Consider the following 14,118-nt stretch of genomic DNA (forward strand, 5'->3'; position numbering starts at 1 on the left):
ACACTCAATGTATGACGTCATATGAAATGTGGTTTCGCCAACTTTGGGACAAAAACGTTTTACAGAAAAACTAACATCTAATTGAAGCGCTGCATGATGGATTTCAATTAAACCCGAAGTGCTAAAATCCACACAGTTGGACCTCGATGACCAGACAAACTCGGAGGTCTTTTTAGTGGGATGTTTGAGTCAGTACTTTTGCCTTTGACAAAACATTGATAAAATTTGGTACTCTATCTAAAAGTAAACAGATATAACCCAGCAACAACACTACATTTAACATTTGTTAAATGTAGTCTTGTTGCTGGGTTATGTCTGTTTATGGTTTAAAAAAGTTACCTCTCTACTCAAATTGTGCTATTAAAAAGTGGTACATGTTCGAAATTTCACAATGACCAGAGATCTAGACTAGAGTAGTTGGCGTTGTTGCAACGAGAAGTAAAGCTGCTTCGTCGCTTAACTCCTTCAAAAACTACTGCCGTCACACACACGAGTTAACTTTTTACTGGAAATATAAGGGACCAAGCAGTGACGTACCATTCACGATCCCTTTGAGTTGCCGGATGACGGTCTCGAGGAGTTTCTTCTTCTCCCTCTCCTGTCTGCTCAGTGACGTAAATATATTCCTGTGGCCTCTGTCTTCCTTTATCCTGGAGGAAATGTTGTTCATCACATAAACGTATTCAAGAAACCAGTTTCGTAAGGAAACGACAATAAATCAAGTAGGTATAGCAGTAAGTACTGGTATGTACTGTGAAAGGTTGACAAAAACCACAAAACCATAGTGTGTGTGATCAAGTTGAAAACTTAATTGGATGCTGATTGTGAGAAATAAGTATTGTTTGTTGTGAGGTTGGAAGTCACGTTTTCTATATTAAGGGGACAGTCCTGACAGAATATCAATTTCAGCACGCGCTTAATAAATTGGTCGGAAAATGTGCTTAACTTGTAGAAAACCCTACATATTATATAGCTTTGGAAAGAATATGAAAATTACAATCAAATTATGGAACTTAAATAGGTGACAAACGTTTCCGTGAAAAAATATGTCAAAGAAATGCAAAAGTTTTTCCTTTTTTTTTTTAAATTTTACCACCAGTAAAAAATTTAATAAGTCTCAAGGGAGAACTTATACCATTCCTAACTTTTTGCTAGCATTGTCGCCATCCCTTATCCATATAATGATGAGATTTTCTTCCACGGATGTATATTTAAAAAATAAATGAATTTTGAATTTATGTACTAGACAAACTTGATATATTTGAAATTGTTTTTTAATTTGAATTGAAACTTCACAGAAATAGCAAAAATCCTCTCATAAATCACTTCTCAAGAATATATTGATAATGCTTGCAAAATTTCATGCCATTCTGACAAGAAATAAATGAGTAGTTGAAAATTGAATAGTTGAAATTATCAAAAAATGACTTTCAAAGAAAACAGCATTTGAAAAACACCCATTAAAGCACAAGCTACATTACTCACATTTAGCACCGTAAGTTTTGACACAAAGACAATGAATAGAGTCAAAATTTTACCATATTTAGAATTCTGATGAAATTTACTGCTTTTTAGATAATAAAACAACCTCCATCATGCGTGTCCCCTTAAAGCTACAAAACTAGGGCTTTGTATTTTGGCGTCAATTTGAAATAACTATTATAGTAACGTTTAGGAAAACTAAAAACTTAACTTTATGCACCTTGGGTCGTCCAAGATATCACCTAAAGCATGACGTACTCTTACACATTACTATAAAAATTTGTTCCACAGCTCTTATTTTTTTTGGCACGTTTAAAAAAACACTTTGTTCAGAGCGGGTAAAAACCACGTGATCTTACTTCCGAGTCTTCAGAGCTCACAGCGAACTCACTATAGTTAATAATTTTGAAGCAATTCAGATCACAAAAGACTGTCGGGAGCAAAAAAACCTTGAACATTGAATTTTTTTGCTCATTTTCAAGGTTGGTTTCATTGGATTTTCAAGCTTGCCCAAAGTATTATTACAGTTCTTAAATGTAAATGACTTCTAAACACATGAACCTATGGCACAAAGTGCTTCGGCAGCAAACACCATACACACTTTTCTAAAAGATTAAGAGCGGTTCCAGGGTTGACCCGAAGATACTTGCTGTTTCCACTTCCATAATCCGCAAGATAGGCGGACCAATCCCAGGAGAGGAAGAGATCAAGGAGCTGACGGAGCTCCACAAAACTCATCTGCAAAGCACCATCTTGGAATCCAGGAACTGGTTCGGAATTGGAAAAAGCTGGAAAAAATACATTGGAAAGTTTTCCGTGAAAATTTAACGCGAAAAGTTTTATGAATTACAGTACCAGTATAATGACTACAATTGTACAACAAAAACACATCATCATCCATTTGTCCCTTCTTTAATGGATGGGACCTGGCGATTGTCCCCGCTAGTACCGTAAGGATCCACTAGCTTTTGTCAGCTAAACGCACAATTGTTTGAAAGAAAACTGTTTTATATCTACCTAGTACCTACAGCAACTAATGATCATCTCTTAACTTAAAGTAATACATACCAGCTATTTTAGGCTGGAATTTGGAAAATTAACTCGTGAAATATAGAGTTATGATAGACCGTGACTCTTCACGCAATCAGAAAAAAAAGTTATGAATAGGCATGAAACAAAGAATAAAAACATTTTAAAATTAACAATGCATCAGAGACTTACATTCACATTGTATCACGTCGAGATTAAACTGTTGCAAAGCCGCCATCGTGATGACCTTGACGCTTGGATCCATAATAAGTTCCATTAAACTTGCGCTAATGTGTTGGCATGCTGACATGCAGGCGGTCTGAGCAACGTTGGGCTGCAAAGAAATGTAGGTTGGTAGGAACAAAATTAAAGTCAAATTTGTGTGTATTTATTTCCCAGAATAAGTATCTTCAGTTTGATTTGGCAATTTTGGTGCCACAGTGCGAAAGCTTGGATGCGACAAATAAAAGCAATGCCACGATTTAAATAGTTCTGGTCACCCACCGGTAAGTTAGTGAACACTTCAAAGTTGTGTTGTAGGAAAGCAATCAGATCTCGGAGGTAACGACTGGCCATCCCTTGCGGTTCCTTGAGTTGCCAAACGTACTCAGCGAGCTCAAAAAACTCATCGATTTTGCTGTTCAACTTGCTATAAATCTGAAAAAGTGCCAAAACTAATTAAATACTCGACATGACAAGTTTTTTGATCACGAAAACTTTGCATCTCATTAGAGGTTACTTTTTGTATTTCAAGGAATGTCAAACCAAAAGGTTCATTGTTTCTACCCAAATAGCAAAATTCGCTATTTTTACATTGATTCATCGTCTGCAGACGTTGAATCAATGTAAAAATGGCGGATTTTGCTGTCTAAGCAACTACTAAAGCCGAAAAAAGACTTTGAAATGAAAGATCATTTCTCGACGTCTTGAGCCCCCTAATTGCGTTGCATTGAATTGAACCAAAATATATATACGAACGTAACACTGTAAAATTCACAGGGATTTCATTTACAAAATTTTCCACGTGTGGATGTTTGGCCCTACTGTTTGTTCAAAGTATCTTGACTACATCCCCAATAGCTTGACACATGCAAGTTCAAAAAGTTTGTGTCATCTATCTATTGGAAACAAGCAATCATCATACCATTTTCAGTCAAATTTAAAGATTAAAGAAAAAGCTTGGTTTTTGAATTTGCGTGAACTCGTTTTTAAACCGGAAATAACCTGAGTTTCAGCTTGATTTCTGGCGTCCTTGAAAGTTGACACGCCGACGAGTTTGGCTGTATGCGCGCTTCCCACTCTCACGCCAGTGATAGAATGGACAAACTCTTCCACGTGCCGACAGGAATTTTCCAAATGTGTGGTGTTGACAATAATTTGGACAAGCTGAGTACAAAAACAAGGTTATTCTAATGTATTTCGTACGGTAGGATGGCGCAGCAGATAAGGCGCTCGTTTTCCAATCATGCGATTCTGGTTCGACTCTCAGCTAAAAACATTTGTTGAAAAACACCGCTCACGCATACCCAAAGTGGAATAAATTGGGCTAGTGTAGTTACTGAAGGAAAGGCGGCGGAGAGAAAAAAAACGGTAATCCTACTCTTATTAGTGCCGACGACAGCATAATGAGAACCTTATCCTCTCTTCCTCCGGATGCTTGTGTCAAGCATAAGAATACTTTTGCCTTTTTCCTGTAGCTTAAAAAAAATTCTTTAACAACGAAATCATACCAGTTACCGCAAACAACGCGTTATCTTTATTGTTGTGAATAACCGCAAGCACACCTTCCTTTGAAACACTTCCAACGTACAGTTGTACACCACATGCTACATCGATTACCATCTCAAAAATCAATCCTTCCTCATTTAAAGGTGTGATAAGTCAACCGGTCGCTTGTGGTTGACAAAACAAAATTTTCAAACGGTTTAAAAACAGCTCTGAACTTAAATGCGGAACTGCACTTGATACTTTGAACGGGAGTGACACTTTTGGACTATGACGTAGTTTCCGAGTCAGTTTATAAAACCGTTGATGTTATTCTTACAAACATTACGCGATTTCTGCGCGTGAACGCATCAATTATGGAATAAAACTTGATGCATTGATCATATTCTGTGGGATGATGGTGTTGAGTAGTAGCAGTAGTAGTCCAGTTTTAATCCGGTGATGTCCCCGTTACCGAGGGTGACCGGATTCGCCAAGTGCCGCAATCGCCTTAACATCCTGCCTCCACATCGATCTGTCTAACGCGTCCTCTCTTGTCAAGCCCACCTTGCTGCTTTCCTCCTCAACTTGCCTTTTCCACGTTTTCTTTGGTCTTCCTTGTTTTCTACGACCCTCCACTCGCAACTCCAGCGCTCTTCTCAAAACTGTTGAAATAACTGAAACCTCGTATCTTACGCAAACGTAACATCAGAAACACTGCCCGATAAATTTAATGACACTCACCTCTGTGAAACCCAGGTTTGGCTTCTGCACCAGAGCATGTAAGCCCGAGGCGAGTGTTCTTGTCAGCAACAAGTTAGTCGACTTTCTGATCATGTCATCCACCTCAGTGGAACTAAGATGTAAAAACATTAGTGTCATTAAAAGTAGACAAACACAAAGATGACCCAACTGTCCGCACGCAAGGCTCATCCCACACAGCAAACTCCATCATTTTTACATTGATTCAACGTCTGCAGACGTTGAATCAATGTAAAAATAGTGGATTTTGCTGTCTGGGATCTGGCCCACAAACTGCTCATTATAACCAAATGTTAAAATGATGAAAAAATATCGCTTTCTCAGCTCAAGAAAGATCTCGAGGCTAAAAAAAGCCATCTTTAATATGCATTTTAATGTGATTTTATCGTTTTCACAGCGACACAACACTCCTGCATTAAAATAAACCAATGCTATTATTCCTCACACTTTTCTTTTTCAGGAAATGGGGAATTGAAGGAAGTTACACCAATACTTCCGAAAGCAGTATGACAAGCATCTTTCCGCTTTCTAAGTCATGGCTGTGTGGAGTCAATGAAGCATACAGGAAACGTTATGGTTGCGTGCACTCAACACATTTCTGCTTGCTTGCATTCCTGCTTATAATGGCTTATGCTGATGAGCTAGCGAGCTTAACACTTGTACATTTCAAAACCATGCTTCAATATGCATCGACATTATTTAAACGCAAAAACAAACAATTGTATGTTGTGTTAATACACAGCATAAGATACTTCTGATATTAACCAGCTACCGAACATTGTCAATTTTGCCTCACCTCAAATGCAAATCTTCGCAGTACTTCAAGCAAGCGCGTATAAAGTTTTTGATTTCATTGTAAATTCGAGGAACAAAACGGGAGAAGGGTAATTTTCTTGGGTAGAGAGACAATTCGTAATTGGGATCTAAAGAGAAATCATTATTGTATTGTGTATCTGTTTGGTTTTGATGAAGACATACCCAGATAGCAAATCAACCGTTTTTTTACATTATTTAATTCAACGTCTGCAAATGGTTGATTTTTGCAGTCTGGGTACCGAGCCCTCCGTACAAGGAACACCGTTGTGTTATTGTTATTGCATACAAAGTAGCTTTAGCATGTTTTATACAATGACTTTAGTCATCAGTCCTCTGTCATCTTTCTAGTGGTCACTGGTTGGTATAGATAGCACATCGTATATATCATGTTTACACTTCAGCGAGAACAAAATGCTGTCTTACGAAGAAACAAATTCTACAAGTGACTGTAACCACATTGAGAAAAAAATAGTTTGACGGCTGTTAATGCGTCTACAGAGCCATTGGTAATGTTGCCTTGACAAATACAGTAGAATAAAAAAACAAAATGTTCATGCACGAGATGAAGATATTGCCCAACCTTCGTATGGAAAAGAAGTTAAAAGTGCTTGTGACTCCATGTCGCTTTCAATCAGCATCGGCGTGTAATTGTCTTCGTCAAAAATATCCCTAAACTTTTGCGCCCAACGCTTCAACAGTATCTCGCCGTATTGATTCCTCATCTCCATGAGAAGATTAAATAAGCGACTGACTGAGAATCCGTAAGCCTGGAGAGATCACCATAAGTTGATGTTATTGATAAGTTATAGACATTATAGGGTGGATTGGGTTGGTTAAATTCCAAGTTAAGCAATTGAAATATGGACGGTTAGCGTTATTTGTATTTTGTAGGTCGTTGCAGCAAATGGAGTGCTTTGACCGGTAGACGCTTTAACATGCAACAATTTTCCCTATAAACCAGCTGACTGCAAGCATTGTGACCCTTTTAGCACTCAGCCAGAGCTTTAATTCTTGCTTTGGACTTTGTTTGGTAACTACGGGAAAAAGAGTAATGGTAATGACTGCGATCAGCTGATTTAAATCTTACCTTCTGATTGGTTAATAAACTTCATCTGCTGCAGCGACCTGCAGATTACAAATACGCAACCCGGACTTGGGACGTGAATGAAAGTAAAAAAACGTACTTATCTTCACGTCTAAATATATAATCTAAATCTTCAACCACCAAAAATCAGCTTAGTTGCAACAAAACACTAAAATCGCGAAGCTTCAGTTAGTTTCAATGCTGTTTGAATAGCTGTGAAAGGCTACATCTTGACAACGTGAAATGCATTCCTAATGGTTACAACTGCTACTGTGTATTCATTGAACGCTAGCATTTGCACAACAATCTAACCTCTTATAATTTATTTACTACAGTAGGCCTAGTAAAACTTTTTTTTCAAAATCAAAAGTAATAATAAAAATACGTAAAACAAACAATAAAAGCATACTCAAATGGTTAGGCCTACATAACTTTCAAACCAAAAGCTGCAAGACTAAATCTTAACCTGATGTTCTGCCATGATTTCTGAACAATGCACTGGTACAAGTTCATCCATCAAGTAAATCTCAACAGTTCGTTACAATAAGTTTGCATTGATACAACATCAAAATGAATAACGTGTTAAAGAAGATCTACACTACGTGGGTCAAAGGTTGCTGATGAGTGATGACATGGGAAAGGAGTAACGAAAACGGACTAAGTGGTTGGTGGAATCAATTTCTGTATGTTCATTGTGGCTTTGATTTTATGCAGCCATTTATCTCCAGCGATGTCTACATATTGCTTGCTGGTTTGTTCAGTGAACGTAACGACAATACAGTCCGCCAGGACTAGTTTGTTTTTCAGTTCAATGTTGTGGAATTTTGCACGTGTCAATAATGCTGCTTTGTTACCGGATTTATTGGAGTAGATATAGCTGTTTCAAATAGATCTATGTGTGGCCGAACGTGTGGAAAATTTTGTCGTAGTTTGTCCTTATAGCGTTTTGAAACTGACAGTTTTGTCCAGCTTACATTTAATAGAGGTGCATTCTTTAGTCATAGGCTTATACATTCACATGGTTACCACAAGTTACAATACAGAAACAAAGCAAGCATACCTTCAAAGTATCGGCAAATATGACGATTAGATTCTTGACCTTCATCATTACAGCAGCATCACTGGAATAACCCTGACAACGACAATGTATAGGCATTCAAAGATCTGGTAAACAGTTTCAACAGTAACTAGTACTACATAAATGTTAACTTCAATTTTACTCACAACGTGTAGAGAACAATGCCTTTGTAATTATGAAATCTAACTTGAATTGATTATGTCAGCATGCACTCACAGAATCGGTCCTCAGCACGGCGATGAGCTTCGATATCGTCATTTCCCATAAGTCGTCCATGAACTGTCGGCTGATGAGGTTTTGAGCGGTGTGCAAGATGTGGTCTTCAACCACGAAAAACCTACAGAAAACGACAATTTCACGCGTTTGGTCATTGGGTACATGACATCACAAAATGTTGCATTTCCAGAATCACAAAAAGCATTGTTTTGCAATGAACAGTAAACTGAACTCTAAGCACAAATAAAGGAAGAACAACTCACTCAGCAAAGCTGTATCTTAAGAATTGACAGCGATACACACATGTTTCGATCAAATTACCCATCTCTTCAAGTATAGAAGTAATAGAAAGTTGTGTGAATATGCAAGTCCGCAAAAAAGGTTAGGCTGACAAACTAGTATCAAACAACGTGACATTACTTCCGCTTCATGTCGTTGTATGCAGCTTAACAGGTGCAACATAAAAGCATTGCGTAAATATGCCATGTGCAAAAAACGAATATTGCAATAAATTACTCATCATCATCATAATCCATCGTCGGTTTGTTCCCCACTAGTGGGGGTGGCCGATTAAATAATATTTTGGAGCATAGATTTTCCAGCCGGATGCCCTTCCTGACGCTAACCACAGTTATTGGCGGTGGGCCTAGCCTTTACTTAAAAAAGTATTTCCTGCAAGGCAGCAGGATTTCTAACAAGTTTTAGCCAACCAGTCGAGGTTGTTGCCCATGAGGTGGGACGTGAAATTACTATGGCAAATAAAAAGAAAATATATTACAACCAAGAACGGTGATTGCAAGACACCCTTCTCTTCTAACAATATCCAGTTGATTTTCAAGTCATACGATCGTTCTCGTTTGAATGTTAAAATGTAAAAAAAAAGTAGTGAACTGAAAGTCTTCATACCAGATTTGGACAACTAGATAATTCTAGTTGTCTAATTCCAAGAATTAGAGCAAAATGTTGGTAATTCTAATTTAGTTTGTTAAAAACTAGTTTACTTTTATTCTAGTTCTAATCAAATCTCCGGCTTTGCTAAAAATTCTAGTTTGTCCAACAGTGTTTTTCATCAAATAAAAGGAAACTGTGCTCTTATCAACCTCATGCAAAGAAAATGCAATATAACGATCAAGAACAAAGTGTCATTCCATCGTTTTAAGCATTAAAGTCATTAAAAACTGTGTTAACTTATCAATTCACCAACATTACAATGTCTATTATGATGTAATTGGTTTTGGAGCTGTGATGGTGGAATGACGCTTTGATCCAGAGTTGCCATATAGGCGTTTTTATTCAAATAGAAAAAGATATGGGACAACTGCGTCAAATTAATTCTAATCTAGTTTAAATTCTACTCTAATTTATGAAAACTTAAGTAGCTCTAATTCTAGTCTAATTTGTAAAAACTTAAATAGCTCTAATTATAATTCCAACCAAATTTCAAAAAACTAAAAACTTCTAGTTAAGTCCAAGTCTGCTTCATACCCGACAATCTCATGAAAGAAGTGAGCATACAACTCCGGGTTTTCTTGCATGGAAGCTGGCGGTTCTAGTGCCAAACGAGCTTGGTTGCGGCGTTGTGTGCGATAGTAGGTTTCAAATTGGGTACGGCAGCCCACCAAACCAAATATATGAAGGCATTTGTAGACAGGGGAAAAATCAACCAAATCTGAAGTCGACAAATCCTGTGAATTTTACAGGGGATGTTAGAGAATTTTTTAACAAGCTTTGCGCAAAACAGTATTTAGGGGATGCAATCGATGCCTACTTTTGCGAATAGATCAAATTTAGTCAACTTTAAAACAGTTTAAACCATCGCATGGACAATAAGGGCATCGCTTTGAATCAATCACAAAAGAAAGTTTTTAAAATCTACTTTCAGATGGTATTACGTCTGTTGTTGTGAAAGAACTTTTACTAAACAATACGTTTTGCAGTAAAAATCACTGCTTGAATTAAGCGTCAAAATAGTGAAAAATCAAAATAAGAATTTCATTGAATCAACGTAATGGATGAATCTGAAGTTGTCATCTTCACCAGCACTGTCTTGCTATAGATTTTCGATTAATTATGAATTAATAATTTGACGTTTTGGTTAAATCAAAATTAAGTCAAATTAAGCATCTTTTTTTTATCAAAAACTATTTTATCCGGCATACAATGGTTTCATCCACAATCTCTATACTTTTAAACAAACATTTAAAAATCAAGAATCTCTCGATTGCAATTGTTTTATTTTATATTGACATTTAAAAGTTTGATCATCAGAAATTGTAGCAAGTGGTTCGTTCACCGCATCATTGCTTTACATTTAAGGCAATGAAGCAATGTTGTGTGTCGTTTACACTTTACCAAACAAACCAAACAATAATTAGGAGTGTTTATGGTCTTGTAGGTATCCACCAAAAACACTATGTGCCAGTCCACCTTTAAACGCTCCAACAACACACCGCTGCTGAACCAACATTTTAATCATGTTGAACCGTTTTAGTTTCGCTAATCAGACTAAATTAAAGCTGTTTGAAATTTTCTCATTGCTTTAGTTGTATCCGTAATGAATTTAGTTTCAAATCATAGAATCATTTCTAATTTTGTAGCAGGATTGGAAAATTTGATTACTGAAAACTTGTTGCCTACAACGAATATGACAGGCATTATCCGCCAGTGCCGCTGCTTCATCCAAGGTCGTTTTTCATGCTCTTCAGGTGTGTTTCTTATTTCCTCATTGTGATACGTGCCCATGCCCAATGCAAAAGATGGAAATCGAGCAGTTGTGTGATGAAGCACAACTTCTGACTTTTTACTCTTCTGTTCCAATGACTCTTTCACAACACATTGAGCAGTTTTAGCATCTTCAGCCGGGATTTTATTATTATTAGTTGAAGAAAATTGCTCTTGAGTCATGTTTTGCTTGGAGATCAGCTCTTTTGGTGGAAGATCCACAACACATTGATCAGTATTAGTATCTTCGAGCAGGTTTTTATTATCGTTAGTTGAAGAAGTTTGTTCCTGAGTCACACTTTGCTTGGAGATTGGCTCATTTGGTGGAAGATTGTTGTTTGATGTAAGAGTAGTCAAATCAACACTTTGAATACATGAATTTTCAGAATCAATATTAGCCGTTTGTGGAATCGGCGGCACAGGTTTCGTAGCATTTTTCTTCTTCTTCCTTCTTGGAGGAGGCTTGACGAGCAATTCTACTGCCTCCTCATTCTTTCTCTCATCAGTAACCCCACTAGCGCTAAGCAGGTCAGCACCAGGTTCAACGGAGCTTGATGGAACACTCTCAATAGTTGTCGTAGTATCGCAAGCTTCTACTGCAACTTTGTTAATATTAACAGGATGATGAGAACTGAATGTATCTGCCTCTTTATAATCATTTTTTGATTCAAATCCAGTCGCCAATGCATCAAGACTATTGCATGTTTGTGATCCATTGTCTTCCTCTGGTGGCAAATTGTCACTGTATGGGTTAGCATTGTGATTAATCGATGTAACTGAATGTTCTTGTGCCGTTGAAACATCTTCTAAAAGGACAACACTTTCAATCTTATCATTTGATTCCTGATGAAAAAACGAAATAAGGTTTGCACTGGGAGTGACTGTAAATAGCTTGAAAATACCTTTGAAGAAAATTATAGCAATTTGTTTAAGGATATTCGATGCGTGATATTCAATATCACATCATTGATGACGCACATTGAGGCTTTCTATACAAACTTTAACGTGTTTTGGCTTGGACTTTAGGAGCCTTTTCAAATGTTTTAACCAAATGTTAAGTATATATTGTATTGTTTTATACCCAGAAAGTTTGTTGGAAGTTTTGCTTTGGAAGTACAAACTGGTTTAAGTTAAATGGAGTAATCTAAATGGTCTGGTGACTTAGTTGGGTCTGCTACTATTCGGTGAGTCCGATTCGGTGAGTTCTTAACCTCTATCTCTAACCCCGAACCCTAAAACGGCAATGATAACTAGGCTACGATACCCAATGATTAAAAAAAAAAATTGAAAAAATTACCGAATAGGGATCGGACTCACCGAATCGGACTCACCGAACCGGGCCATTCTGGACTTAGTTGATACAGCTTGGGTTCAATACCCTAATGGTGTTGGGTCACACCAAAAACCTTGAAAATTTGCACTGAAATTCGTTATTTATTACATAACATTCAGGTAATGGATTTAAATTAGCAGTCTACTATTTGGCCGCATTTAAAAAGTCTATATGGCTTTGTAAAGCACTAAGACGCTGAGGGAAATGTATAGCTACGTAGGGTTCAGTGCTATATATACACGTCTTTCTATATTATAATATTGTTATAAACGAATTACAAGTGTTGCGCATTCTGAAAGAAATAAACACATTGCATGTGCTCCTAAGTCCTCATAACAGCATAATATAATATAACTAGTGTATAAGTATAATGTGTTTTCTCGCTGCAATTGATACCAGTACAATCCTAAATGAAACACATGACGTCATAGGCTGCCCAGTCACACGTACCTCATAATTTTCATCTTTAGATTGAGTGGATGACGGATTTCGAGCATGCTGTCCATTTGTATGCAAAAACGGATTAACATCGTGAGCAGTGATTTGGTTTTTTTCTTTTTCATCGGCAAAAGGATTGAGTTCATTTTTCATAGTGCTTTCTGTGCCATTGGTTTCGTTGAGGAACGGATTTGGGTCATCGAAAGGATTTCTGGTGTCAACTGGGGAATCTTCTTCATCTGTGACGTCATCGAATGGGTTGATACGTGGTTGATGTTGTGGGGAAACAGTTGCAGGAACGTTTGGAGCTTTTTTCTTCACTTTAGTCTGATTGGAGAGTTTTTGTTGCTTTCTTACAAAAGCTTCAGCTTCTGACGGACTTTCTTCTTCAGATGTGACTTTGAATCCATTGACTTTGGCAGAATCTTCAACCCCTTGTTCAAGATCACGTTCTTTTTCAACCTGTGAGAGAGAATTGGGTACTGAAAAGCGTTGATGTTCATTAAGAGAAGTTTATTTTGTAGTGGCAGTTGCAGTGTTTACTCAATCAAAAGGAAAAATAAATAAATTGTTCTACAGCCTCATAATCTAGGACAGTGGTTCTTAACCGCCGGTCCTCGGACCGGTGCCGATCCGTGTAATTTTTTTGCTGGTCCGCAAAAGATCTTACTTTCTGCAAAGCTTATTTTAATGTGGAGTCATTAGCATATTGTAAACTTGTGATCGCACTGTGAAACATGCCCAGCTGGAAAACTGACATATCTCCACATAAAATTGTTTGAAAATAAAGGTGAACTTTTTGATGACCTAATTCTGTGCCGTTGATAATGTTTTTGTGACAAATTGCATAATCGTTTTCAAAAAATTTTGATAAATTTTAAAGTCGTTGGAAACGAAAATTTGGAATTAGATAAGTTTGAAGTTCCGGGATAAAGTCAGGCCTGCAATGGAAATTTGCCAGAACCGGAGTTTGAGAAAGCAAAGATCTTGTTTTTCAAAGAATGGAATGAAGACAAGCCGATTTGCTGTGGAAAATGCTGGTGAAATGGAGTGGTGAAAAAAGTAAAAAGAGGTGCTGAGCGTTGTGAGTCAACAATTGAAAGAGTTGGCTAACAATTTTAACGATTCATTTCGCGTAACATGAAGATCCTCGACATAGAAACTTTTGGATAAACAATCCATGCATCGATGATGTCAACACATGCGACCTTAATCTTCATGAAAAAGAAAGTCTGATTGAATTACAATATGTTACACTTCACAAACAATAAGTCACACTTCTGGTTATCTCTTGCCAACGAATTCGTGCCTAACTTTCAAAACAATCGATTTGATGGTAATTGTTTCAACCAGCTATTTAGAAACGACAGTTCTCTTAGAAACGACAAACAGAGCTACGTGTTTTAGAAACTTCTTTTATATCTCGTTTTCCTCACATAGGCTACTGGCAGCGTA

The 14,118-nt window shown here is 37.2% G+C and overlaps 1 protein-coding gene across 2 annotated transcripts in view; it reads right to left on the minus strand.

Annotated features, from left to right (window-relative positions):
- The window catches only part of LOC145777947 (exocyst complex component 6B-like), a 33,075-nt gene that overhangs the window by 5,073 nt on the left and 13,884 nt on the right, over nt 1–14,118 (minus strand). For both annotated transcript variants that reach the window (XM_082589311.1, XM_082589312.1), the window contains 12 exons: nt 12,676–13,125; nt 9,657–9,856; nt 8,172–8,292; nt 7,938–8,009; nt 6,374–6,560; nt 5,774–5,900; nt 4,960–5,071; nt 3,736–3,897; nt 3,016–3,168; nt 2,704–2,845; nt 2,084–2,270; nt 538–650 (listed from right to left, as the gene is read on the minus strand). In XM_082589311.1, coding sequence (XP_082445437.1) covers nt 538–650; nt 2,084–2,270; nt 2,704–2,845; nt 3,016–3,168; nt 3,736–3,897; nt 4,960–5,071; nt 5,774–5,900; nt 6,374–6,560; nt 7,938–8,009; nt 8,172–8,292; nt 9,657–9,856; nt 12,676–13,125 — 2,026 coding nt within the window. The remainder of the gene's footprint in view (nt 1–537; nt 651–2,083; nt 2,271–2,703; nt 2,846–3,015; nt 3,169–3,735; nt 3,898–4,959; nt 5,072–5,773; nt 5,901–6,373; nt 6,561–7,937; nt 8,010–8,171; nt 8,293–9,656; nt 9,857–12,675; nt 13,126–14,118) is intronic.

This window comes from Aplidium turbinatum, chromosome 10 (genome assembly GCF_918807975.1).
Source record: "Aplidium turbinatum chromosome 10, kaAplTurb1.1, whole genome shotgun sequence".
Lineage (NCBI taxonomy): Eukaryota > Metazoa > Chordata > Ascidiacea > Aplousobranchia > Polyclinidae > Aplidium > Aplidium turbinatum.